Below are 25,730 nucleotides of genomic sequence, written 5' to 3'. Positions count from 1 at the left end.
TATTGCAATTGTGGCAATTCATTTCTTTTGCATGAGAACGAAGACTGCTCAATAAATAACACCTTTTATTGAAAACGCCTGTCTCTCTATTTCTCTGCACTCTGGTGAAACTAAATATGCACGATTGGCTGAGTGAAATAGTTGTCTATTGTTTTCACACGACTCTAGAGATACACTCTTTATTCTGAGGGAGCAAAGTTGTCATGTTTATGCGGTTGTCAGAAGCTAATCCCTTCTTGTCTAAATCAGGAGAGTTAACTCTTTCCTGAACATTCAAGAAAGTTTCTAGTGACCTCTGAGCTAGCTGGCAAAACTATTTAAGTCTAATATAGTCAGTAGCGACCTAGTCGACCTCAGTCCTACGTCTACACTGCTGTTTATATTATTCCAATGCGCAGAGCCTATTGGGAATATAGGAACTACACTACATTTGTACTAGACCCACAGTGATTGGTGTACATCACTAGTAAGTGCAGACCACTACGCCACCGCATACTACGGTTACTTTTTTTATTTTTGGTTCTATTTTTGATCGTAACCCTGAAAGAATCCAAGCATCATGTCTCAGAATGGTAAATCAGCAAGTGATGTTGCAGAACTGGAGTTTGATATTGAAATGTTAAGTGATTACAAAGTAGGTCAACTCAGGCAGTTCTGCAGGAGCTTTGGATGCCCAATGAAGCGCTCCTCCAAGAAGGATGAGCTACAGGAGGTCGTAAGGGCCTGTTGGGAGACCAAAGAGGCTTGGGAGACAGATGATGCAGAAGTGGATGAGGATGCACAAAGGGATGGTTTCAGGTCACAGGATCTGCCTATGTCCAGAGCGGCCTCAAGGGTTAGCAGCAACCATTCAGCTGACAGTTTTTCCCCAGAGGAGTTGGAGGAAAACCAAAGGACTAGAGATCATAAGTTAGAAATGTTGAGGCTTGAATTGAAGATAAAGCAAATGGAGGAAGAGAGAGAAAGGGCGGCGGAGGAAAGCAAAAATGCCCGTGCCCTGGAGGAATTGAAATTGATCTTGGCCCATGAATTGAGAATGAGGAAGCTTGAGTTGGAGCTCGAGAGGCGGGAAGCCATGAGTGTCTCAGCCGAAGAAGAAAATGGGTAGCTCAAGATGTGAGCTTTGCTGAGTTGGAGGTGGAGTCCAGCTCAGATGGTGGCAGCAAGATTATAGTTCCCAGTGCTGAGAGAAAGGTACAAACACCCAGAGATGTGGCGCCTGACTTGAGGGAGGGAGTTGACATGCACCAAGGGGTTCAGGTTTATGATGTAGTTCCAGTGGAGTGCAGTGTCCCTGAAATAGATAGGGGGACTGGTACAGGGGATCATATTCCTAGTGGTGGGAGGGACACTCTCCTGACTCTAGATGAGAGGTACAGGAAGAGGGGTTCCCCCTTGGTATAAACCTTGGTGTGTGTGTGTGAAGACCAGTCAGAAGAGTGTGGGTTGTGTGACAGGGACAATCAGATACTGTCTTGCCAGTCTCAGGAGAGTGGTGTGGGGTACTTGTGTGAGGCACTGGAGGGTGAGGCAAAGGTTAGCTTGGTTAACAACTGTGGGGGGCTGTGTGATTCATTTGTTGGAGAGCATCATTTTAGTCCCTGTTTTTCAGAGCTATGCCAACACCCGGTGGAGTGCAAGTTCTCTGATCCCAGAGAGATTGCTTTGGAGGCAGACCTCTTGGTGAATTCCAGAGAGTCTGAAGAGGCATTGGGGAGTGATCCCAAAAGGAGTGTCTTATATATCTTCCAGACCTGTAAGGTGGAAGAGGTTCAGTGTAACCCAGTTAGGTCCCGGTGTAGTGGGAGGGGTGTAGGGGCTCATGTCCGGTCTCAGTGGAGAAGGAGTGAGTGTGGAACGGTGTGTCTCAGGGTACCCGAAACCCAGTCTCAGGGCCTGGAGGGTTCCTTAAGGGAACACCAGGTTGAGGGCCTAGAAGGCGCTAGTCGGCCATTTGAGGAGGATCTCCTAGTTTCAGGAGAACCTGGGGCCCCTGTAAACAGGGCTCTAGTGGTTCTGGTGTCTAGCAGTACCACTCCAGTTAGGAGGGTGCAGAAGTCCAGAATGAGTGGTGTGAGGGGGAAGGAACCCCCAGTGGGAGAACCAGTGGGTCAGGGGCCAGCCAGAAGGGCTGAGTCTCCCAAGAGTGACCATGGTGACACCACTTCTGTCCTGGGGGATCTTTGTGCACTGTCAGGTGCACAGGGGTCGGGATATCTGCGCCAGGCAGACTGTCACAGGACACATGAGTCATGTGTCACCCTCAAGGGAGTACTATGTGAGTACACAAAAATCCTGGCGTGCCAGGCAAATGCACAACTGCAGGTATTGATCCCTGAGTTGGGAGACCAGGTTCAGGATCTGCCTGACCTGGAAGGGAGGACATCTGTAACCAGGGTCCTGACCAGTTTGGCTTCCAGGGGTACCCCTCCAGTAGGGAGGGTGCAGCGCCCTGGAAGGAGGTGCAGAGGGAGGGAGTCCTCGCCTCTTAAACCCTAGGTCGGGACACCAGTTGCTGGAGGGAGGTCCTGAACTGGTAGGAGAGTTGTGTTCTTGGTTGTCCTGGTGGACAGGGGTGTTCCCCCTGACCTGGAATACCAGTTGCAGGATAGAACCCCTGAACTGATGGGTGAATGGTGCAGGACACCTGCCACAGGTGCCCTGGCTATTCTTGAAGGGGGTGCTGCTCCGGGTGGGAGTGCACAGGTCGTCAAGGAAGAGGAGGACCGGGTGTGGAGAAGCCCACCTCAGCCTCCTGTCCTGCCGCCGGATACAGGTCCGGGACTGGTGGGTCAGTGCCAGGATGTTAGACCTGACCTGACAGGTGGGAGAGTGGACAAAGGTTACCAAGCACCTGGGGCTACTGCCCCCACCCTCTGACGCCACAGGGGTTTGAGAGCCCTGAGAGGCATAAGGCCTGGATATCATCCCTGATTACTGTCAGTGGTCACTGTGGCTGGCTGTCTGTCTGTAGGGACACACCTGTGAGCAAGGTAAGTTTAGGTGCTGCACAGCTGGTGTCCACAGGTGAGGAGAAGGGTTCCACATGGATTGGCGTGGTGGACCCTGAGAGTATGGATAGAGTGATCCAACTGGGTTCAGGACGGCGCAGAACAGGAATAGTGCCTGCTGTTTGGGCCAGTTTCCGTGTTCTATCGCCTTAAGCAGGGAATCCCATTGATGTATCGTTTGGTCTACCCTGGCTTTAGGCTGGAAGGGGGTTGTGTTGGAAATGGCCCTCTTTGCAGAGTTATCCCTAAACTTTTTGCTTCTTCCTCCCTTATTTTTTCGTACCCGTGGCTGTTGGCAATTCGACTCTGGGCACTTTAGCACTGCTGATCAGTGCTAAAGTGCATATGCTCTCTGTATAAATTGTAAATGTGATTGGATATACTTGATTGGCATATTTGTGTTACCAAGAAGTCCATAGTAAAGTGCACTAAGTGTGCCAGGGCTGGTAATTCAAATGCTACTAGTGGGCCTCCAGCACTGGTTGTGCCACCCACACGCGTAGCCCTAAAATGGAGTCTCAGGCCTGTCATCGCAGTGTCTGTGTGCAGTCTGCGACCTGCTGTGTCAACCTGGTCAGTGTCTCCACTGACCGGGCCTAACCCTTCCCTCTCAGTGCACATTGGTTGCCCCTATGGAAGGCCCAAGGTACCCCCCTGGGCAGGGTGCAGTGTATGTGAAAGGTAGAGCAGGTACATGTGCAAGTGGCATGCTCTGGTAGTGAATTACAGCCATTTTCGTTTTTCACTATTGTAAGGCTATCTTGCTCCATAGGCTATCATGGGGGAGGCTGGCTACAGTGGCTACCAGCCTATCTTCCCATAGGAGCAAGGTAGGACATAAAAGTCTAGTATCCCTGAACTCAGAATTTAATAACACATATTTTAGGAAAGGTGTTTTTTAAATCCTGAGTTTGAGAACCGCACTTTTAGAAAGTTGCTGCTCTCTTGTCTGACCTTTCTGTGTGCCTTGGCCTGTTTGTGAATTGACTACTTGGTTTGAGAGTGACCGGGGCTGGGGAGTCCCCAGGAGGTTGGCTGAGTCAGCCCTAGGGTGAATGACTGCATCTGCATCTTGAGTGGTGGGACGGGATAGCACCTTGGCCTGAATAGGGCTGTGCCTGCCTTCCACAATGCCGGCTCCACCTCCTGCTGGGCTGCCGATGACCCTGCCCCTCACTCTGAAAGGAAAGGAGAAGCCAGGAAAACAAAGTGCTCAAGGAACCCTCAGAACTGGTTCGGACCGGGCTCAGAGCCCTCTTGCACAAAGAGAACAAAGACTTTTAAGGGTATAAATATAGGACATCTGACTACAGAAAATTAGATCATCCTGGAATCAAGAAGGAACCTCTGCCAAGGAGAAAGCTGAAACTGAAGAAGGAAGACTGTCCTGCTGTTGCTATGCTGGATTTCCCTGCTGTTGCAAGGAGAGGGGAGGGACTTTGCTTTGTGCTGTGTCCCCTTGCTTGAAAGAATCTCCAAGGGCCTGAGAGAGAGCTGGCTCCCTGTTTTGAAGTCCCAGGAACAATAGGACTTCACCCCCCAGCTTCCCTGAGCTCTACTGAGAGAGTTCTGTCCTTCCTGGAGTGTGTGGTCCATGTGTGGTGCCTCTGGAAGTTGTACCTGTGTTGGGAAGCTGGAAACCAAGATTTGAGAGACTTTTCTACAGAAAAGTTATTGCATCGCTCACTTGTGGGCCGTATCACGTCGCTGCGAACATCGTCGTAGAGACATCTGCGAAAGAGAGGTCGCCGCTGGACCGCGCATCTTCGCCATAGAGATCGTCGCAGCCCTACGAGATCATCGCATCGTGCTTTTGCGAGAACAAACTTCCTACGGAACCTGGAGCTGTTGGCTAAATGTGGCGCGACGGCGAACGGCGAACTTTTCAAGCAACTGTGGATTATTTCAACACTAACATTAAGAACTCTTTTGCAACCATATTCTTGAACGGCGTATGTTGGATTTTTGTCGTTTTGGTCTTGTGTAGTTTAGATGAAATACCTTTATTTTTCTAAACTGTTGTGGAGTCAGTTTGTGGTGTTTTCACTGTGTTACTGTGAGTTTTGGTACAAATATTTTATACATTGTCTCTGAATAGCCTTGACTGCTCGTGCGACGCTACCAAGGGGTGAGCAGGGGTTATCTCAGAGAGTTTACTCCTTACCCTGACTAGAAGCAAGGGTCCCTATTTGTCACAAGTACCAACCTGTGCCAACTAGAGACCCCCAGTTCTAACATGCACAATAAGCGATGCAGCCCTTAGGGGTCTTCTCTGGTCAGAGTGCCCTGGATACCTAGGGTACCATTTACCAGGGCTGACCTGTGGCCAGAGATGCCAATTGGGTTTAGGCTTTAGTGCAGTTTTTAGGGAAGGAACACAGACCCTGGGTACCTGATTGGCAGGGACCCAGGGCACACCAAGGTAAAGTGCATCAGGTATTAGGCAAAAAGTGTGGGGGGGTACTGCAATAGAAACCCACTTCCCTACACAAAGTAAATGTGGGTATGAGATTTGTGGTCGATATGGAGACATTGCATACAGGTCCTCTAATGTGTTCTGTGTTTACTGATATGCAACCAAAAGATGTGTGTGTTAGTTTGCAATTTAAAGGTTGTGTATATTACTATGATATGATGTGGGGAGCAAGTGTAGAATGTTAATGCGTGGAGGTAAATTTGTAAGATGAAATATGACTAAGCCTTCTGACCTGGATTTGCGCTATGCATGTGTAGACGTTGAGTGAAATGGGATGCCTGCTATACTTGATTGTGCTGGCCATCAGTTGACATTGAGCCCATGACTGCTTGCATGTGGGTCTTTGTATGTTGTGAATGGCAAAAATGATGTAGGATAAGCGATCAGGTCTGAGGGGGAACCACAAGACTTACAGGCCTTTGAACCATCGCCATGTTTGTGATTAGCGATTGTTTCTTCTCCTGTGACTTATATTTGGCTTGAGGTTTAGATAGCCTCTGGTCATGAAGGATTGCAAGGTTTTCTAAAATCTTTGCAACGTTTCTGTTAGTGCTTTCTTTTCTTTATATATCTGCAGAGGTTCTGGAAAGTAACAGGATGAATTAGTTGAGTGTTAGTTAAGCGGTTGCAGTTTGAATGATGGTGAAGTAATTGTCCTAGTCCTGTTCCATTTTCTTATTGTTTTCTGTGAAAAGGAGATGTGTAGTATATTGTGTATGCCCCATTCTGTGCATGAGTGAGATGGTGTCAGGAATGATGAGAGTGGCCGGTGATAAGATAAAATGTTGGTGTGTATGACGGAATATGCCTGGCAGTTATGGGCAGAAGGGAGGATGAAGGCATGACAAGTGCTAAAGAAATATTGGGCCAACATGAAATAAAGATATTTCCATTTTCTATCTAAGTGTTTCCTGAAACATTTATGATTAACCCTACACTAGACTCAAAAAAGTGTTTAATGCAAAGCTTTTCTTTTAGAATGGATGTTTTCTAACGTGAATGGTTTTGTTGGGATTCTAGGGCGAAAACCCTTCATTTGATGTGCTGATCTGAATGTAGACAGGGGTGGCTCTAGGCTCATGGCGGCCCTGGGCAGGGAGCGTAGGTAGGGGGCCCCCCGGAAGAGGGTGTCCGGGCGAAGCGGAGCGCGGAGGCCAGTGAAGAGGGGGGGTCGAAATGTTTGGAAGTGGAACAGAGCCGGAGGCCGCCAAATACCTGCCAGGGCTGCCGCGCAAATATGTATCCATCCTCAGAGGATTATTATATTAAGGATATATATTGGCGTGGTGGCCCCTGGGGTTTGGTGGCCCTGTGCAGGTGCACAGCTTGCACATGCCTAAGGCCGCCCCTGATGTAGAATATTATATTTGAAATCTTTCTTTCATGAGAACGTTTTGTTTAAAACACCAGTTTTAATTTGAATCTTCTTCTTATGTAGAATATACAATGGTGAGAATCATTTCATTCACAATAATGTTTGTATGGGTGAACTCACGTTTTGCAGTACTTACTGCACAGTATAACTTTTTGCAAGAAGTAATTGCCTTATAGAGTTCAAAATTTGGTTGCAACAGTAAACTTTCTGGATAGAGTGACTTTTAATCATTAAAAGTGTAATTCTGAATATTTGTTTGTTCTGGAAACCTTTCACTTGCAAATGTAATTAAAAAACAGCATATAGTTTTATATAATGGTTTCAATGTTCAAAGTTTTCATTTTAAAATAATTATTTATAGAATTTTCCTTTTTCTAATACGTGTTTCATTGTGAAATATTTTATTTGGAATACTGATTAAACAGGAACATTTGTTTTTGAAATACTGGCTTCAATGGAAACCCTTTCGTGAAGGCATCGACATCAACCTTCCGCAAGCCCTGATTCTCCTTGACTTATCCGCCGCTTTTGACACGGTGGACCATACCATCCTCCTTAACCGTGTCAAGGCGGCGGGTGTAGAGGGCCTAGCCCTCTCTTGGCTGGAGTCCTTTCTTGCCGGGAGAACACAAGGAGTCCATTTGGCTGGTTTTGCAGCGGCCTCTCGTAAGGTAGAATGCGGGGTCCCCCAAGGTTCATCACTTTCCCCTCTTTTGTTCAATCTTTATATTTTTCCCCTCATTTTTATGTTACAGCAACTGGAGGTCACCGTGTTCAATTACGCGGATGACCTCCAGTTAATCTTTAATCCGTCCCATTCACCTTCATCTGCCCTGAACGTTCAAACTACCATGACCCTCATTCAAGACTGGATGAACTGCAGCCACCTCAAACTCAATCCGGACAAGACCGAGCTGGTCCTGACCGGAGGTGGCTGCAGTCCCTGGTCCCCTTCCTTCTGGCCCCCCTCCCTTGGTGCCCCTCCACTTCCGGTGTCCAAAGTGAAAACTCTGGGAATCTTTCTTAATCCCCAGCTCACTGTTCACCCACAAGTCAACTCCATGGTTTCCTCATGTTTCTTTTCCCTCAGAGTAATCAGGAAAGTCTCTCGTTTCTTTTCCCCCCCAGCCTTAAAAATCATCATGCTGGCCATGGTACTGTCCCGTATAGACTATGGGAACATAGTCTATAACGGAGCCCCTGCGTACATGATCCACCGACTACAACTCGTGCAGAATCAGGCGGCCCGCCTGATCCATGGCCTCCCCAGATATCATCGGGTCACCCCATTACTCAAAACACTGCATTGGCTCCCCATAAGAGAGCGTGCCCTGTTTAAACTCGGCTGCTTGACATATCAAGCCAGAGCGGGCACTGCTCCCGAGTTCATCTGCTCTCTTATCAAACCATACTGTCCAGGCAGAGAACTTCGCTCAGCCCATTTGGCCCTCCTTACCATTCCTCGCTTTAAAAAGCAGAGGGCGGGCGGAGCAAGATTCGCTGTCCTGGCTCCAACTTTTTGGAACTCCCTCCCGGTTACTCTGCGCACCTCACCTTCCTACCCCCTGTTCCGGAAAAATCTTAAAACTTTTTTGTTCACACAAGCTTACCTCTAATCTCTCTGCTGTTGCCGCCCACTGATCACCACTAGCGCCATGAAACCGCTGGGTATGCGAGCGCTGTACAAATGTTTTTAAATTCAAATTTAAATTCAAATTCAAAATTCATTTAGAATGCTGGGTTTGATGTCAGCTTTTCACTTGCAGTGATGAATTCATAGTAAAAATGTAATTTGAAAAGTTGGCCTATGGGGGAATTCTCCTAACGAGATCGTGTTCAACTTCCTTGTGCACACATCTCTTTGTTCCTCATGACCACTGTGTCCTGGCCAGTCTGTCACACCTGCACGATTGACACCTGGGCAATGGCAAGCAGCACTCTGCTGCTACCTGCCAGACTGCACAAATATGGGTATGCCCAGATGTGAGTTCTGTGCTCTCTGCGCCCCATGGACGAAATTACACTTCTTTAATATGTCCCTACAAAGCAGCAATCAGACTGGGGCTTCATTTGTTTCTGTTCTGTTGGTTTGTGGATGGCAGTGTGATCTGGACTGTTTTTATTAAAGCAGGGCAAAGTCTGATTTGCATTAAAATCGGTCTCTGTAGTGACAGTAAGCGAACTTATAATGAACAACAATATGGCCAGAATACCTACCAGTGGTTGAGATAAAAACCAGTCATTTCACCCATCTCATCTTTACTTCTCATTGAGACAACCCATGTGCGAGGTGGCCCCACATGAGAGTCCTGAGCTTCCTGTGTGATAGGGATTAAACTGCGCCTTAATGATGAGGCCCTATATAGCCAAATAGTATGGGGATGCTTTTGTTTCCATTTAGAGGGGATATGGCTTGACCTTTCTGGATTATCTGTTCCCACGGGAGAACGTCTGATTTGCATATGGTTGAGCTAAATCTGTAGTGGCACAGTGAGCAGGTAAATAATAAACTGAAATGTGGCCTGAGCAGTTAGAAAGTGCCCCTATCCCATTTGTGTCACAGTTGCACAGTTCCCTCCAAACACAATGTGCAACCTCCTGTAGGAAAGGTTGTGTAAAAGTTGTGTAAGCATTCAACAGTGGCTGAATGCTAGCCTTCCCGAGAAATGGTCTGTGCACTTTTTTTGATACACCCATTTAATCTTGCATAGTTCTTGAATTTTGTGTTGCATGAAATTTGAAAAAGTTCCCCCATTTTGCATTAAATGAGATTTCATGAGATATGTTTTTTTCTGAAAACTGGTACGAGAAGAAATTGCCTAATTTTCTTCTTGAACTGTCTCCTGTCATATCTTGCATGACTTTTGGCGTGAGCTACCCCTTGCAGAAAAAGTTACTTGCAATACCAGCGAAGTGTATTTTTGGCAATGTGCGTAATTTCACGAAAAAAATGCAAATTTTGAACACTGTGGAAGAATATCTCCATCTTCTTGTTGAAGCTGAACATTTTTAAATCGTATTGACTTGTTAATCCTCCCCGATCACAAACCACTAACCTTGGGAAAACTTCCTATAATGGCACATTTGCCAAGTTCAACTGTGAAGTCATAATTGATGGATTTTATATGGTGGAGCAACATCAATTCTTCCTTCATAACAGGACCAGGAAAATTAGAATCTCTAGTCCAATAGCCTCATTCTGAGTATGGCATATTGGACACAAGCAATGTTTGCACCTAATTTGACAACATCAGCTGGGTGAAATTATTTCTCCGACCCTGTGATGTTTCGCAGGAACAGATTGGTCCAGGTTTGTACCCGGAGGAGAGAAGGTCCCAGGTTTTGCAGGTCAGAAATGGTGAACCAAACCTTTTTATCATGCAATAATCCTCAAGCTGCATGTTAGTCCCAATTCGTACCTGTGGTTCTTAGAAGGCAGAGGTTACATCGCTACAAGCAAAATGCCAAGGGTGGTGGCAGTTTTTGCACTGGCCTATTTTACCCTGCAGTACAGTGGGAGCAGAAATATTCAACCCCATAAGGCCCACTGAAAGTTGACTACAATGTATACATATGTAGGAAGACACTGTGTAGAACATTGATTTCAGCGGCGGAAAGAGATATGGGCCGTGGGGCCGGGTGGGGGCGAGGGGGGAAGGGTGATTTCGACGGACGATGATGAGTGAAAATCAATTCTTTATTTGCTTTTCCCTTGCCATCGTCCATCGAAATCCCCCCCCCCCCCACCCCTCCCGCCCCACTGCTCTTACCTGCACGGGCCGCAGCTGATTTTTGCCTTCTTTGAATGAAACAAGTGCTAAAGATAGATATATATTGTTTGGAGAAAAAAGTGTTTGATCACTTTGAAGAAAACTGCAAGAAATGCAAACCAGAGACCCCCATACATCTTATCTTAACGGACCCCACATTTTTTTTAAAAGTACCTGTTCGCTTTGTGACACCATGGCGTTATCACGGTAGATCCTGTACCTTCTAGGTCTTGATCGCCCAGGCGGCTTTATGTAAACTTCCAAATCTAACTCTTGCTGGCCTGGTGCTTCCATCACGTACCGCGCCATTGCCTGGAACACCATGACTGTTGCCTGGATATAAACAAAAGATTAAAATGCAGTCACATAATTGCAGGTTTATTTTTTATGTCATTTGTGTGTCTTTGGTATGAAATCAGAATCTCAACTGATGTCAGCATAGATTTCTATGTCTGTCATGAACACATTTCTTAGAATCACTGTTTTCCTCTATGGCTGTTGGGATGTCCCCTTTACCATCAGTGCAGGTCTATCAGACCAGTGAAAGGCGCCAACCTTGTTGTCCCTGTGTTTGCTGAGATGTTTACACTATCGTGACATATATGCTTTCTTCTCACTATCGCTGTTTGCCTCTGTGTTTTGCGCGAAGCCTCTGTCCATTAATCTGTTTTGTATGTCATAGAAAGCTACCTTTCTTGATGTCGCTTTTCTATCTCGGTCGGTGTGGACATGCATTTCCCTTATTATGAATGTATGTTTCTTTGATCAATGAGATGGTCCTTTCTAGCTGACACTGTTTTTTTCTATGGTCAATGAGATGCACCTTTCCAGCTGACACTGTGTGTTTCTATGTTCAATGAGATGGTCCTTTCTAGCCTTCACTGTGTGTTTCTATGGTCAATGAGATGCTCCTTTCCAACTGACACTCTGTGTTTCTTTGATCAATGAGATGGTCCTTTCTAGCTGTCACTGTGTGTTTCTATGGTCAATGAGATGTTCCTTTCCAACTGACACTCTGTGTTTCTTTGATCAATGAGATGGTTCTTTCTAGCTGTCACTGTGTGTTTCTATGGTCAATGAGATGCTCCTTTCTAGCTGACACTGTGTGTTTCTTTGATCAATTAGATGATTCTTTCTAGCTGTCACTGTGTGTTTCTATGGTCAATGAGAGGGTCCTTTCTAGCTGTCACTGTGTGTTTCTATGGTAAATGAGATGCTCATTTCCAACTGACACTCTGTGTTTCTTTGATCAATGAGATGGTCCTTTCTAGCTGTCACTGTGTGTTTCTATGGTCAATGAGATGCTCCTTTCTAGCTGACACTGTGTGTTTCTTTGATCAATTAGATGATTCTTTCTAGCTGTCACTGTGTGTTTCTATGGTCAATGAGATGGTCCTTTCTAGCTGTCACTGTGTGTTTCTATGGTCAATGAGATGCTCCTTTCCAACTGACACTCTGTGTTTCTTTGATCAATGAGATTGTCCTTTCTAGCTGTCACCGTGTGTTTCTAATGTCAATGAGATGCTCCTTTCTAGCTTACACTGTGTGTTTCTTTGATCAATGAGATGATTCTTTCTAGCTGTCACTGTGTGTTTCTATGGTCAATGAGATGCTCCTTTCTAGCTGACACTGTGTTTCTTTGATCAATGAGATGGTCCTTTCTAGCTGTCACTGTGTGTTTCTTTGGTCCTTGAGATACCTCTCTCTAACAGGGTATGGATTGGTTGCTATGGTTAGTGTGAAACACCTTTTTTGCTGATTTCTGGTCTTTAAAATGCCTCTTTACTATGTATCTGCTTCTAGTTCACTTAATGCTTGCGCCCTCTCTTGTTGCCCGTGTGTATATCCTGAGGTAATTGTGATACATCTACCTTACTATCAGCATACATTTCTAAGGTCAGTGAGGGACCTCACTCTTGTTGTCACTGTTTGTTAGTGGTCATTGTAACGTCCCTCTCTTGCTATCTATGTATCTGTTTCTATGGTCAAGGAGAGGCACCTCTCTTGTTTGCTCAATTTCTTTCTGTAGTCATTGTGGTGCTCCTTAATGCTATCTATATATGTGTTTCTGTGGTTACTGACAGACACATCTCTTTCTGTCACTGTATCCTCGGTCTCTGAGGTGGCTATTAGTACGGGATCGGACTGGGACAGAAAATAGGCCCAAGAAACAAAATAAACCTGCCCCCATTAGCAAATCAGACAGCTAAAAAAGTGACTCACACCTGCAAATTGGGGCCGTTTTTAAGTTGTGAAGTCGCTCTGAATAAGTGTTTAGCCAGTTGTGGAACAATACATAGATTTCAGCTTGCTGCAGGCAATGTTTGTTTTAACATCTGGGAAATCAACAGTAAAAACCGGCCTAGCATACCATAAAACAGGCCCACAAACAACCAAAAACCATTCCACGCACTATCCTGTCAGACTAGCCCATGGGGCATGGCCTGATTGCACTATAGGCCAGTCTGACGCTCTATCAGTATATCGGTTTCTATGGTCACTATAATCTTTATAAATTGTGTTTATCTCTTTTATGATCAGGCCAGCTGGTTCTACATCTCTGAGCTGACATTTCCAGAAGGAAAAGGAAGATAAATTACTATAAATTCACAAATCGCTTCCTCTGCTGCCTGCACTCTTACACTCTAGCTTTTTAGAGGTGGAGAGAATGTACTAGTCTGGCCTGCCACTTTTCAAAGGCCTGGCATGTAGCTGATTCTTCCCCACACAAAGCAACTTTTCAGCGGGTTGGGGACTTTACTCAGACACTGGCTGGACACATGACTAATGGTGACACGGGGCTGGAGGGCTTTGAATGTTGCTTGACAGAAATGTGGCTGAGTCTATCCCAGCTATCTGGCCTTTAAAGATGAGTGCTACATTAGTCTACGTTGCACCAGTTCTGCTGGTATTTCTCCAATGAATACAACATTTCTGAATTATACCAGCACTACCAAACCTTCACAAGTGAGTTTTCCACTGCAAACATGTTCTTACTGTGCTTTGCAAACCCGTGGAAAGTGGACCTTCAAAGACAAGAACGCTGAAAACACATTACTGTACTATTCTACTTAAGCTATCAACTTGCTTCACTTAAGACAAACACCATTACACGAGACTGTTATAATGCACTCACCCTAACTCCATATTTTATGTTTTACCACAGGCATATAAACTATATTGCACCATCATAACATTTATTTTGAGAACCCTTTAGTGACTTATTCGTTGTATTGTGTAAAACTGGGGTGCAGTTTTGACTATAAGAGTTATTAGATTGTCACAAGTAGCAAGAGGTGGCAGAACATTTATGCTGAGTGAGTATGTCTGGCCGCTAAGCCCTGGCTGTTATTCAAGGGCGTCTCAAGGTCTGTGCCTCACCTGGGTAGATCCCCAAGCTGCACCATAGAACTTCTGCTCATTCAGCCACTGCATGATCCCGCTGGTCTTTTCAAACTTCTTCATACGTACAAGGGCGAGTAGAGCATACGAGGTGGCTTCAATGGTGAACTGCTTATCTCCTGGAACGTTCCAATAGGTTCCTCCTGCAAATAACACGCTCAGAAGTAATTAACTGTATATAGCTCAGAGAAGGCCATGATGCTTGGATTTGTTTTCTGCCCTCATCCCAGTCCCCCAGTCATGAAGTATTGGCGAAACTTTACTTTTCTGTAATTTTAACCAGAGTCCATGTATAATTTAGAAATGTGGGCATCACCATTCTCTGTAAGAGTTTTTCGGAAGCGTCATAGGCTGCAGCCGTCAGAAGACTCCCATGTGAAGCTTACTAATTCTTAAGGATTGGAGTAGGTAGTACACCACTAGTTGTTTACGCAGTGAAGTGCTTCCGCTATCCTCTTAACAGAGAAAACGGTGCCCTCACATGTTGAGAACTTCAGCTAAAGTGTCTTTATCACTGCCGTTCTTTCCAAATACATTGTTATCTTCCCTTCCATGGCTGCTTATCCCCCCTTTTTCTATCACATTCCCCCCAGTGCTGCTTCTGCAAATGCTGCTTGCTTCCTTTTTAGGGCTCACCTGAGCCAGCGTGCATGCGCTGCAAGACTTTTTGTAAGGGCTTCAAAGTGGGACTACAAGCTCATGCTTGTGTTTCTTGGGGGACTCCCACGCTATTGGCCTTTGCGTGCGTCTTTCTAAGAAAGTCCAGACATGGCTTTGCAGTTCGGGCTGGACTGTTCCCATGAGGCACAGGGTCAGACTGATTTGCATATAGCAATGTCTGAACTGGGGTGGCGGAGTGAGCTAAAGAATGACAATGGATTAAACCCAGTTCAGTTGACTGGGGGGGGGTGCTTGCAATGTTCAACCCTCCGTCCATCATCCCCTTTGGTTTTGCTTTGTGCGCCCTAAGTTGGCAGGGTATGCGCAGACGTGGGTCCCTTGCTCACCTTGCCACTGAATTCAAGATAGCCAGGCTGATGAGGGCTGTGAGCCCGAAATCGGTCCCAGGATGCTTGTTTCCAGTCCAGGGAATACATGGCTTGGCAGTTCGGGCTGGACTGTTCCCATAAGGCACCGGGTCAGACTGATTTGCAAATAGCCATGTCTGAACTGAGGTGGCGGAGTGAGCTAAAGAATGATGATAGATTAAAATAAGATCAGTTGGCTGGGGGTGAGTGCTTGAAATGTTCACCACTCCGTCCATCATACCCTTTGGTTTTGCTTTTTTGACGAAAGACAGCATGCAATTGGTCACAGGCGGTTGCTTGTCCCACCTTGCCTGGAATTGTAGCCGCCCACAGCCTAAGGCTTGCGGTTACGCGTAGCCTGCCACACAGCGCCATCTGTTTCCATTAGCTGCATTCCAGTATGGGGTTACTAATTAACCCAGCGCGGTCACTTTCACTTTCGCGAACGCACTTGTTTTTCCTTAGCACCTTTGTGTCAATGATACACATATATTTACTTCCTACCCTATTTTCAGCATAAATCTCCAGTTCCATTCGTACATATTTGTTCACTGTCCTTCTCTGGATGGCCCTCAGGGGGGGGGGGGTGTTGTCAAAGGGGATGCTCCCTTCGCGCACACGGCAGCAGAGGTGCTCGACCGGTGGTCCGCTTTGCTGCTCAGGCTCAATCAACACCATGGTGGGCATTTGCTCGGCCATCCTGCGGTGGGGCCTACCTGCAGCGCGGGCCAGTTGCCTTCCTCACCCCCCCTCACCCTTTGTGGATGCCTACACGGTCCCCCCCATGGGTGGCCCCTCGGGGACTGAGGGGAGGTAGCGCAGTGTAGAGCCTTGCTTAGCGAGCATGAGGCTCCGGGTTCAATCCCCGGCCTTGCAGGAGTCGCTGTGCCTTACCTTTCTTCGTGCCCCCTCCGTCTCCGTGCACGAGTAGGCCCCGCCCACGGGGGCCGGTAGGCATCGCAGGGACAGCTGCATTGGTCTAGCTTGGCCCCCCTCCTCAGCGAGGTTCCGGTGGGGTCTGCTCTCGCGTGTGCAATGGTGCGCGATGTTGCGGCTCCCGTCCAGTGAGCCAGAGCTAGGTAGTGGGGGGGTGCTCCTCCTGGGACGGCTGGTGGAACAATAGCGCAGTGTTGTGCGGTTCTCCCTTCACCTTTGACTCAGACGGGAACGCACGGACACCGCCGGGGCAGCGGACGCCATGGGCATGCCCCCTTCTTGGCCTATGCCCCCGTTAGGGCAAACGCAGAGGCACCTTCCCGTTGCCCCCACCAGCGTGGCGTGTAAACCAACAGCAGACCCCACCGACCTTAAGAACTTTCGCCCCATCTTGCTCCTCCCCTTCCCTGCCAAAGTCATCGAGAAGACCGTCAACAGACAGCTTGCAGCCTTCCTCAAGACGAACGGATTCCTCGACCCCTCGCAGTCTGGTTTTCGAGTCAACCACAGCACCGAGACCGCCCTCATCGCAGCCACCGACGACATCAGAACCCTGCTCGACAATGGGGAAACAGCGGCCCTCATCCTCCTGGACCTCCCTGCAGCGTTCGACACCGTCTGCCACCGCACCCTGGTTCAACGCCTCAGCAACATCGGTATCCAAGAGAAGGCACTGGAGTGGATCATCTCATTCCTCACCGGAAGAACACAGAGAGTCCGCCTCCCCCCGTTTTGATCCGAGGCCACCGAAGTCATCTGCGGCGTCCCGCAAGGATCATCTCTCAGCCCCACCCTCTTCAACATCTACATGGGACCTCTTGCAGCCATCGCACGCCAGCACAACCTCAACTTCATCTCCTACGCCGACGACACCCAACTGATCCTCTCCCTCACCAGAGACCCCGCCACCGCCAGAACAAACCTACACGAAGGGATGAAAGACGTCGCCGAATGGATGAAGAACAGCCGCCTGAAACTGAACTCAGACAAGACGGAAGTCCTCGTCCTGGGACCATCGCCCTCCGCCTGGGACAAATCCTGGTGGCCCCCCGCCCTGGGCGCCACCCCCAAGCCAACAGACCACGCATGCAACCTGGGCTTCATCCTGGACTCCTCCCTCTCGATGACCAGACAAGTCAACGCCGTCTCCTCATCATGCTTCATTACCCTACGCTTGCTCCGCAAGATCTTCTGATGGATCCCGACCGAAACCAGGAAGACGGTCACCCAAGCACTCGTCACCAGCCGACTGGATTACGGAAACGCCCTCTACGCCGGAACCACTGCCAAGCTACAGAAAAGACTCCAACGCATCCAGAACGCCTCCGCCCGACTCATCCTGAACATCCCCCGATGCAGCCACATCTCCGGCCACCTGAAGGACCTGCACTGGCTCCCCGTCAGCAAGAGGATCACGTTCAGGCTCCTCACCCACGCACAAAAATCTCTCCACGACCTGGGCCCCAAGTACCTCAACGACCGCCTGACCTTCTACACGCCCACCCGCCAGCTACGATCAACAAGCCTCGCCCTCGCCGCCGTACCACGCATCCGAAGAGCCACCGCTGGTGGCAGATCCTTCTCCTACCTGGCGGCCAAGGCATGGAACTCTCTCCCCATCCATCTTCGGCTGACCCAGGACCATCTCGCCTTCAGGAGACAACTCAAGACCTGGCTGTTCGAGCAATAGCAGTCCCCTTCCCCCAAGCGCCTTGAGACCCTGCCGGGTGAGTAGCGCGCTGTACAAGTGTTATGATTGATTGATTTAGGTACAGAGAATGTGGTCCGGGAGGCTAGGTATTCTGAGTCGGGTCTTCCGGTGGAGTGTGGTAAAGCATGGCTAAATTGCGGATGTGTGCTTCAGGTGAGGGTCGGCTCGCACCATATTTCCCCGCCTGCAGTACGGGAGACTCGCGCCACGGGGATAGTGTTGACCCCCTCAGGGCACCCCCTGGGTCGACCCTCGCGGTCCCGGCCTGCCCCCCCCTCGGACCATGCCCCCAGTGGGGCGATAGGTAATGGTTTCTCATGCATTTAGTCCTGCCTCAAGCTGTGATAAAATACGTTGTATGATGTCACCCAGCCTGCTGGGGCCGGGTCCCCCCCCCCTGCCATGCCTGCCCCCATCCTTGTCCCGTGGCCCGACAATGCTTTTCAGGGGCCGGGGCTTTGCAGTCTCGGGTGTTTCGTGCTGCGCGACACGGGCGCTGGGTCCGCTTGGTGATTTTATTAGGGGGGGCCCGCTCCTGGGGTTTGTGGCCCGCCCTTGCTCACCTCGGGAATGGGATTGCCCGGTGCAGTGATGTGCTCACCAGAGCCCCTTGGGGTACCGTCTGGGCACCTTGTGGCCGGGGTCATTCAAACTTGAATCCCTCCCTTTGACATAAGCATGCCTTGTGCCCCCCTTTTAAACCCCGCCTCCTCTCGCGTCGAACTTGATACGGGCGGAGCGCGCGGAGCAGGCGCGCCCCCTGCTGCACGACTTTGTCGTTATCTTGGTTGGTTCTGTGCTCGGGCGATCAGGTTTTACCCGAATGGGGTCACCTGAGCCGGACAGAGTGGCATGGGGGCAGGCATGCAGAGGCATTACCGGGGACAAGTATTTACGCCTTGTTAAATGGCGCGGACGTGGCCTGAAGGTGTCAGAGCACTTGACAATAGGACAGGACAGATACATGAGAACGTTACAAGTGAACAAATTTCAAAAGTTGTGAAATTACATAGGCTAAAGTAACAATAGTGAGCAATCAAAATATGAGAGGTTGAAAATGGTGCATTGCAGGAGGAAATGGTCAATTCAAAAAGCGTGAACTTCAAGCGTAGTTGAAGAGCACCTCCACATATAAAAGCAGTTACATGGGGGTCGATTACAAGTCACCAGGTTGAACATGCAAACTGGGTGTACAATTAAAAGGACCGGTGACATTTGTAGATGAGTGCATTGGGGGATCTAACATTAAAATTGCGTGTGATTGTGTGCACTCACCTTTTCCTCTTCTGTGCAGGTCCAAGAGGCAGATTGTCCCAGGCAGTTGAAGCGTGACAGGACTATACAGGGGCCAGGTAATTGATGTGTGGTAAAAGGGGCGACGCAGGCGGGTCTCCCAAAAGTGGGGGAACCAGCAGGGGCAGAAACGAGTGGCAGACGTGATAGGGACAGGCCACAGCATTACTCTCAACATATAGAGAAGGTGGTTTTGCCTGGGGAGGTCTCCAGCCGGTTCATGATTTGCATTATTTATTTTGGAATTTTCGTTTCAGCTCCTCCCGCGACCCCAGGAGTCAACGCAGTTAGGGCACTGCCCATGTAGCACAAAGAACGCCAGTTGCTAAGGTAATACATGGTGTGTGAGGGGGGGTTAGGAAAGATGGTCAATGAAGATTGGCCAGAAGTTTACTTGCGGGGGAAGGGACAGGCTAGCAGTGGCAAGGAATAGGAACCTGGTCAGCTACCAGCAGGCAACATGTGCAGGAATAATGCTATTGTTTTCTCGCAGGACATCTTCCGCCCCCCTGGCACTCGCACCCACCCCCCCTCCCTCGCTTACCTCAACGTGAGGGTCTGTGGAGGCAGACCGACTGCTCGACAACGTAGCAAAGTAAGTAGATTTGGGGAGGTGGGGGAGCGAATCACGAAGGGACAGAAGGGCCCGCCTTTAACATTAGGCACGGACAAGTGTTTACTGCCTCATTTCTTTTTCAGGAGAATATAGCCCGAGGTGCTGACATGACTAGCCAGGGATCCCCCCTCGCTTTTCACGCAGATGTCCCAGGTGGAGGATTCCTTGCCCGGAACCTCCCAAGATGCTCAGCTGGCAGCGGTAATGGAGATGGTAAGGTCAAAGGGTGTACTTTGGGCCAGCGAACCTTTAAGATCCAACAATCCGGGAGATTCTGGAATTGACGTGTCCGTTCCCCCAAACGTGCAGGAACCCGTTGAAGAGGGAGGAGTTACTAGGTCCAAAAGGCTAAAGAAGGCCACAGCTAGCTACTCACCAGAAGAACCTACAACCGCGAAAAGTAAGAGCAATGAACTTTCAAAGAGGGCAGTCCACGAAAGGTCTGCGCCTGCACCGGCTCTCGTGGTTGACGTTCAAGCTGAACCTTCTCCAACAGCGAACTTTGCAACAAGGGAAGACCTTGGTAAGCTGACGCACTCGCTGGCTGACTTCATGAAGGAAGTGCGAACGGGCCTACTGGCGTTCAGTAGCTCTGGGGGGGCAGCAACCAAAATATTATTGGGAGTACGGGGGCCGCACCCACCTCCGGGCAGGTGCTTGAGGGGCATGACATTTGCGCAAGCATGGTTGGAAGGGTAAGCCACGCCTGGGGGGCAGCAGCATACCAATTTGAGCTGCAACAACCCAGGATTAGAGGGACTGACAGAGGCAACAAGGGAAGGGCAAGGGCAACAGGTGGCAGTGCCGGGACCATCTATACCGGCAGTCCCCATCCTCCCCTTCAAATGGTAGTGTGGCACTTCCAGCGGTAGTAGCTACCCTGCCACCCCCAAATGCAAGTGTGGTAACTCATATCCCGGCTGTGGACAGCACTCCCCTTACGACAACACCCCTGGAAAAAACACCGGCAGCTTCGGGAGCGCTAATGACGATGGCCCCGCTCCTGTCTGGGCGTTGCTCATTAGCATGGCAGTTGCCACTGGCGGCCAAGGAAGGCATTTGGCGCAGGGAGTTTATTGATATCTTCACCCTCCTGATGCATGGGCCGGGGGGCGCAGATACTAGGAAGATGGGTGGAAAGGAGGAGGATAAAAAAGTTTGCTTCCAGGCATGGCCCGGGAAGTCTATCAAGACATGGGCACAGGCTTTTCGCATCCTGACAGCTGTAATAACTGGGAGATTCCCAGAACAGGGGCAGAATTTGGTCCAATACGCCAGCGTCATTACTAACGAGGCAGACACCAACGGGGGCATGGGCTGGTACAAATATGACTGCGAGTTTAGAAGAAGATGGCCATTTGCCCAGAGCTAGATTGGGACCAATTGGAGGTTCGACTATGGATGCAGCACATGGGCAAGGGGGGAGCTGAGCCTGTAAAGAAGACTGTAAATAACAACAAGAAGGGGGAGGGGAGCAAGGGCAACAAATCTGACAGGAGGTTTCAGCATAGGCAGTCATTTTGTGGGGGCCGAGGAGGTGGACAGAGGCAGGGTCCCAGAAGGCCATTCAACGGGACTTGCAGGCTCTTTAATGGAGGACACTGCACCTGGGGAAGGGCCTGAAGATTCTCCCACACATGCAGCAAGTGCGGTGGGCCCCACCCAGGGTCTTCATGCGATAAGAGGGAGTCCCCCGTGGGACCTGTTAGGCAAGAGAAGTAAGAACAAGGCGTATGCAGGACTTTCACCCCCACCCAGCTATGGACATCTTGCCCTCCCCCCAGTTGATACAAGTTGGTGGGCTATCAAAAGGTCCCTCTCCCATTGTTATTCAGAACCTACTAGCACTCCTAAGGGGATACAACAATGGACAGGGGCACACTGGCTGAAGGTTTTGTGGAGGGTTTCAGGATCCCTTACCAGGGCCCCATGGTTAGCAGGAATGCTGAGAACCTGAAGTCAACTAGGGAACACCCTGAAGTAGTGGGAGAGAAAGTCAGGAAGGAAGTGGCCTCGGGGAGGGTGGAGGGACCTTTCTCCCTACCCCCCCCTTCCTCATTTTGTAGTGTCAACGCTGGGGGTGGTGCCCAAAAAGGAACCGGGGGCGTTCAGGTTGATACAGCACCTTTCGTACCCTGAGGGTGACTCAGTCAACGTATGGCTGGATGAGAATGCTTGCTCCGTATCTTACTGCTCCTTTGATATGATGGTCGATTTGGTAAGGAGGGCAGGGGAAGGTGCCTGGTTGGCAAAACCCGATATTGAGTCGGCATTCCGCCTATTGCCTGTTCACCCTGAGACCCAGCATTTACTTGGCTTCAAATGGCAAGGCAAGTTTTACTTTGACAAATGCATGCTGATGGGATGTGCAGTGTTGTGCGCCTTTTTTGAAGCATTCAGCTCCTTCTTGCAGCGGGCACTCACTGAGCAATATGAGGTTGACAAGGTGACACACTACTTGGACGATTTCCTGTTCATTGGTGGAGTTGGCATGCAGGAATGTAGTCGAGGTTTACACGCTTTTCAGGATTTGGCATAGCACCTGGGAGTGTCGTTGGCACCCGGCAAGACTGAAGGCCCGGCGCAGATCATCACCTTTTTAGGCATCGAGTTGGACACAGTAAAGGGTGTTTCAAGACTCCCGGCTGAGAAGGTGCAGGCATTGACACTGGACATTAGGTAATTTCTGGGGAGAGATAAGGCACCTCTGAGCGTCATCCAGAGCCTTCTGGGCAAACTAAACTTTGCAGCTAAAGTGATCCCGGTGGGGAGGGTTTTTGCTAGGCGACTGGCCAGAGCCACTGCAAAGGTGGTCAAGAAACATCACTTTGTTAAGATCCCGTTGGGCCTGAAGAAAGACCTGGCTATGTGGCATGAGTTCTTGGTCAATTTCAATGGAACTGTGATCTGGAGGGCTCCCTGGGTTGACAGTCCAGAACTGAACATGTTCACTGATGCTTCAGGGAGGGAGGGCTTTGGTGCAATCCTGGGTGACCTTTGGTGTGCGCAGGAATGGCCCATCGCCTGGCGCAAGCGTGGAATTACTTCCAAAATCACTGTCCTTGAGCTCTTCCCAATTGTCATCTCCATCTTTCTCTGGCCTGAGATCCTGTCCAACAGAAGGGTCCTCTTCTGGTCAGACAACATGACAGTGGTGCAGGCGATCAATGGTTTAGACTGCCAAGTGCCCCCTGGTGCTGTGTTTACTGAGAGAGCTAGTCCGAGGGAACCTGCGCTGTAACATTGATTGTAGGGCGAGGCACATACAGGGGGTTAAGAATGTGGCGGCTGATGCTTTCTCTCGTTTCCAGTGGGACTGTTTCCGAGATGCTTGGCCGCAGGCGAGAGCAGAGATGACCTCCTTCCTGTCTACACTCTGGCGAATCATGGAGTGGAACAGGAGTTAAGAGCTATGGTAGAGAGGTCCTTGGCGCCTGACACAAGAAAACGCTATGCAAGCCAACTGAATACTTTTTAACAATGCGGTGCATAGTTTGGGCCTAGCGGGAATCCCCCCTGGAGGGCAGGGTGCAAGCTTTCGTGGTATGGGCAAAGATACAAGGTAGAACACATTCTTGGGTCTGTGGCCACTCGGCGGCAGTCAGCCACAATGCCAAAATTAAGGGAAACCAAGACCCATCTAAATCTTTCGCCATTAGGGCTGCCCTCAAAGGGTGTGCCAGAGAGGAGCCCAGGGTTCCAGACACCAGGTCACCCATTGGCTTTCCCACTTTGCAGGCCATGTTAGAAGTTGTAGGTGGGGTGACCAACTCACCTTTTGAGGCCTTGCTGTTCTCGGCGGCCTTCTGTCTCGCGTTTTATGGTGCCTTCCGCATCAGCGAGCTTGTTGTACGATCAAAGATAGATCTATCAGGGGATGTGTTAGGGCTAGCAGACATCACCCTGGGCGAGAAGTTGGCAGTTCACCTTAGAAAGTCTAAGACAGACCAGGCAGGCAATGGAGTTAATATAATATTGAGGCCTTTGGAGGATCCCAGGTATTGCCCAGTCAGCAAGGTCAGGAAGAACCTGTCTTTACGCCCGGCAGTAGCCGGCTACCTGCTCATCCATGAAGATCATGCCCCCTTAACCAGGTACCAAATGGAGTGTCTGGAAAAAAGGTATTCTAGTCACTCCTTCAGGATCGGAGCAGCGATGGCTGCCTTTACTGCTGCATGGAACCAGCTGACGTCAAAAAGGTGGGGCGTTGGGAGCCCCAATGTTATAAAAGATATATCCGCCCTTAGGGTGCACAGTTGCTGTGATGTGGAATTAAGTTTGCAGTGTTGTGTGTATTACTGTGATATTGAAAACAGTGGTCCTAGACCTATTCTTTCATCAATACAGAAATAAATCCATACATAGTCGTTATTCAGAAAACATTTTGAGCATATCCAACCAATCAGCTCAGGCTAATAAATGCACAAGTCTAAAGAAAGATTACAACAGCACTAATACAAAAAAAACGAAACAATTTTAATTCATTGACTCTAGGTTGAATGCGATGAATCACAAATTTTTAAAGATTTTTTTAAACAGGGTTAGGTTGCCCTGAAAGGGCGTGCAAGAAGAAAACAGAAAGAGTTAAAGTGGTGTGGCGTGATAGAGAATAAGAAAAATTCAGAACAGTGGTGACATAAAATTATTTACAATCATGTTATAAAGAAAAAGGGTTGAGCACTTCACCGTATTCGCAAACCTGGCCACAAAACTTAATTATATACACATTTTTCATGGTATTCTCAAAGAAACACCTAATGTTAATTTCTTATTTGCACATTTCTGTGGCGAGATTATGATCCAGGTTTAGAAAATATCAAGAGCGTCAACGTTTCGACTCGTCTTAGGGCATGTGGGTTAGTTAGACCTGGGCCATGCGAGTCTTCATCAGGACTAAAACCGGGACAACCAAGAATAATTGATGACCCTGAAAAAGGGGAGAATACATATTAAGGCTGTTGCACTGAATTTGAGATAAAATTAATCTCATTGAAGGGCAGAGACGCTTACCCTAAGAGGCGAGGACCAATCGTGTGTATTCACTATGTGTCCTCTGTATAGTTGTTTACACCCACAACAACAATTTACAAGGCATGATCAAGGAACTAAGTCCTCACAGTGGGTGGATAAAAACATATACTGTCATACTCAGGTATAGGCGGTTGACATTACCTTATGGAGATGGCATGTCATTCCAGAGTAGAGGTGGGCCTTAATCTCTGTGTATTTTATTCCTTCTCACTCCACCTACAGATAATAATAGTAGGATGTAATGAATTGCCCAATCCATTTTTATCTATTGGTGGTTCATGACTTACTAAGCGCTAAGCGTACACATTACCTTTTCGCAAGTATCGTACTCTGTCTAATACTCCAGGACTCGATACTGGTAGCTGTAAAGATTATATGGCCTGGAGTAAGAGCGGATCCCAAAACCAGTTCTAGAGAGGTATATCATTTGGTGTGTATTACTGTGGCGTGAGTACAAAGTTTAATAAAGAATAGAGTTTTTTTTAAAGTGTCTTTTTCCTTGTCAGGCTCCAGAGTATGGGTCATTGGGCACTTGACAATCTCCAGGTTAGCCAGATGGGCCGAGATCAGGAACTGGACGCGTGGATTTTCAAGAACTAAGTTCCAGTGGTTGGGGCATCCTGGGATGCGATGGGGCAGCCTGATGAACAAATTAGACCATGCACTGACATCTTCGGCATGTCACCCCCAACTACCTGGTTATCCATCTGGGGGGCAATGACCTTACTTCCTTGGGGAGAACTGTGTTACTGCACAGGATGAAGACTGATCTGGGCGACATTAGCAAGCACTTGGGCCAGTGTGAGGTCTTTTGGTCAGAGATCGTGCCGCGTAGAGTTTGGCTGGACGCGAATTCAGAACAGGCGGTAGAGCGCTCCAGGAGGCGAGTTAACAGCGCCATGCGTAGATTTACAGAGCAGAGGGGCCTGGGTTTCATTAGACACGAAATGATTCAGGACAAAGTAAAGGGTTACTACGAAAGGGATGGGGTCCACCTAACCCCGGTAGGCATGGACTTATTCCTGCTTGACCTTCAGGAAACTCTGAAACTGAGAGGTTGTAAGTAGGTTTGAGCGTGGTA

The 25,730-nt window shown here is 48.8% G+C and overlaps 1 protein-coding gene across 1 annotated transcript in view; it reads right to left on the bottom strand.

Moving 5' to 3' along the window:
• The window catches only part of LOC147748679 (A.superbus venom factor 1-like), a 1,557,217-nt gene that overhangs the window by 361,427 nt on the left and 1,170,060 nt on the right, over window positions 1-25,730 (bottom strand). Inside the window, exons 29-30 of the mRNA XM_086963549.1 lie at window positions 14,014-14,177; window positions 10,807-10,965 (exon numbers count right to left, since the gene is read on the bottom strand). Of these exons, the coding sequence (XP_086819675.1) occupies window positions 10,807-10,965; window positions 14,014-14,177 (323 nt within the window). The remainder of the gene's footprint in view (window positions 1-10,806; window positions 10,966-14,013; window positions 14,178-25,730) is intronic.

Source organism: Lissotriton vulgaris, chromosome 1_1 (assembly GCF_964263255.1).
Source record: "Lissotriton vulgaris chromosome 1_1, aLisVul1.2, whole genome shotgun sequence".
Classification (NCBI taxonomy): Eukaryota; Metazoa; Chordata; class Amphibia; order Caudata; family Salamandridae; genus Lissotriton; species Lissotriton vulgaris.
Note: the sequence above shows the minus strand (reverse complement) of the source record. Positions and strands in the feature narration are given on the sequence as shown.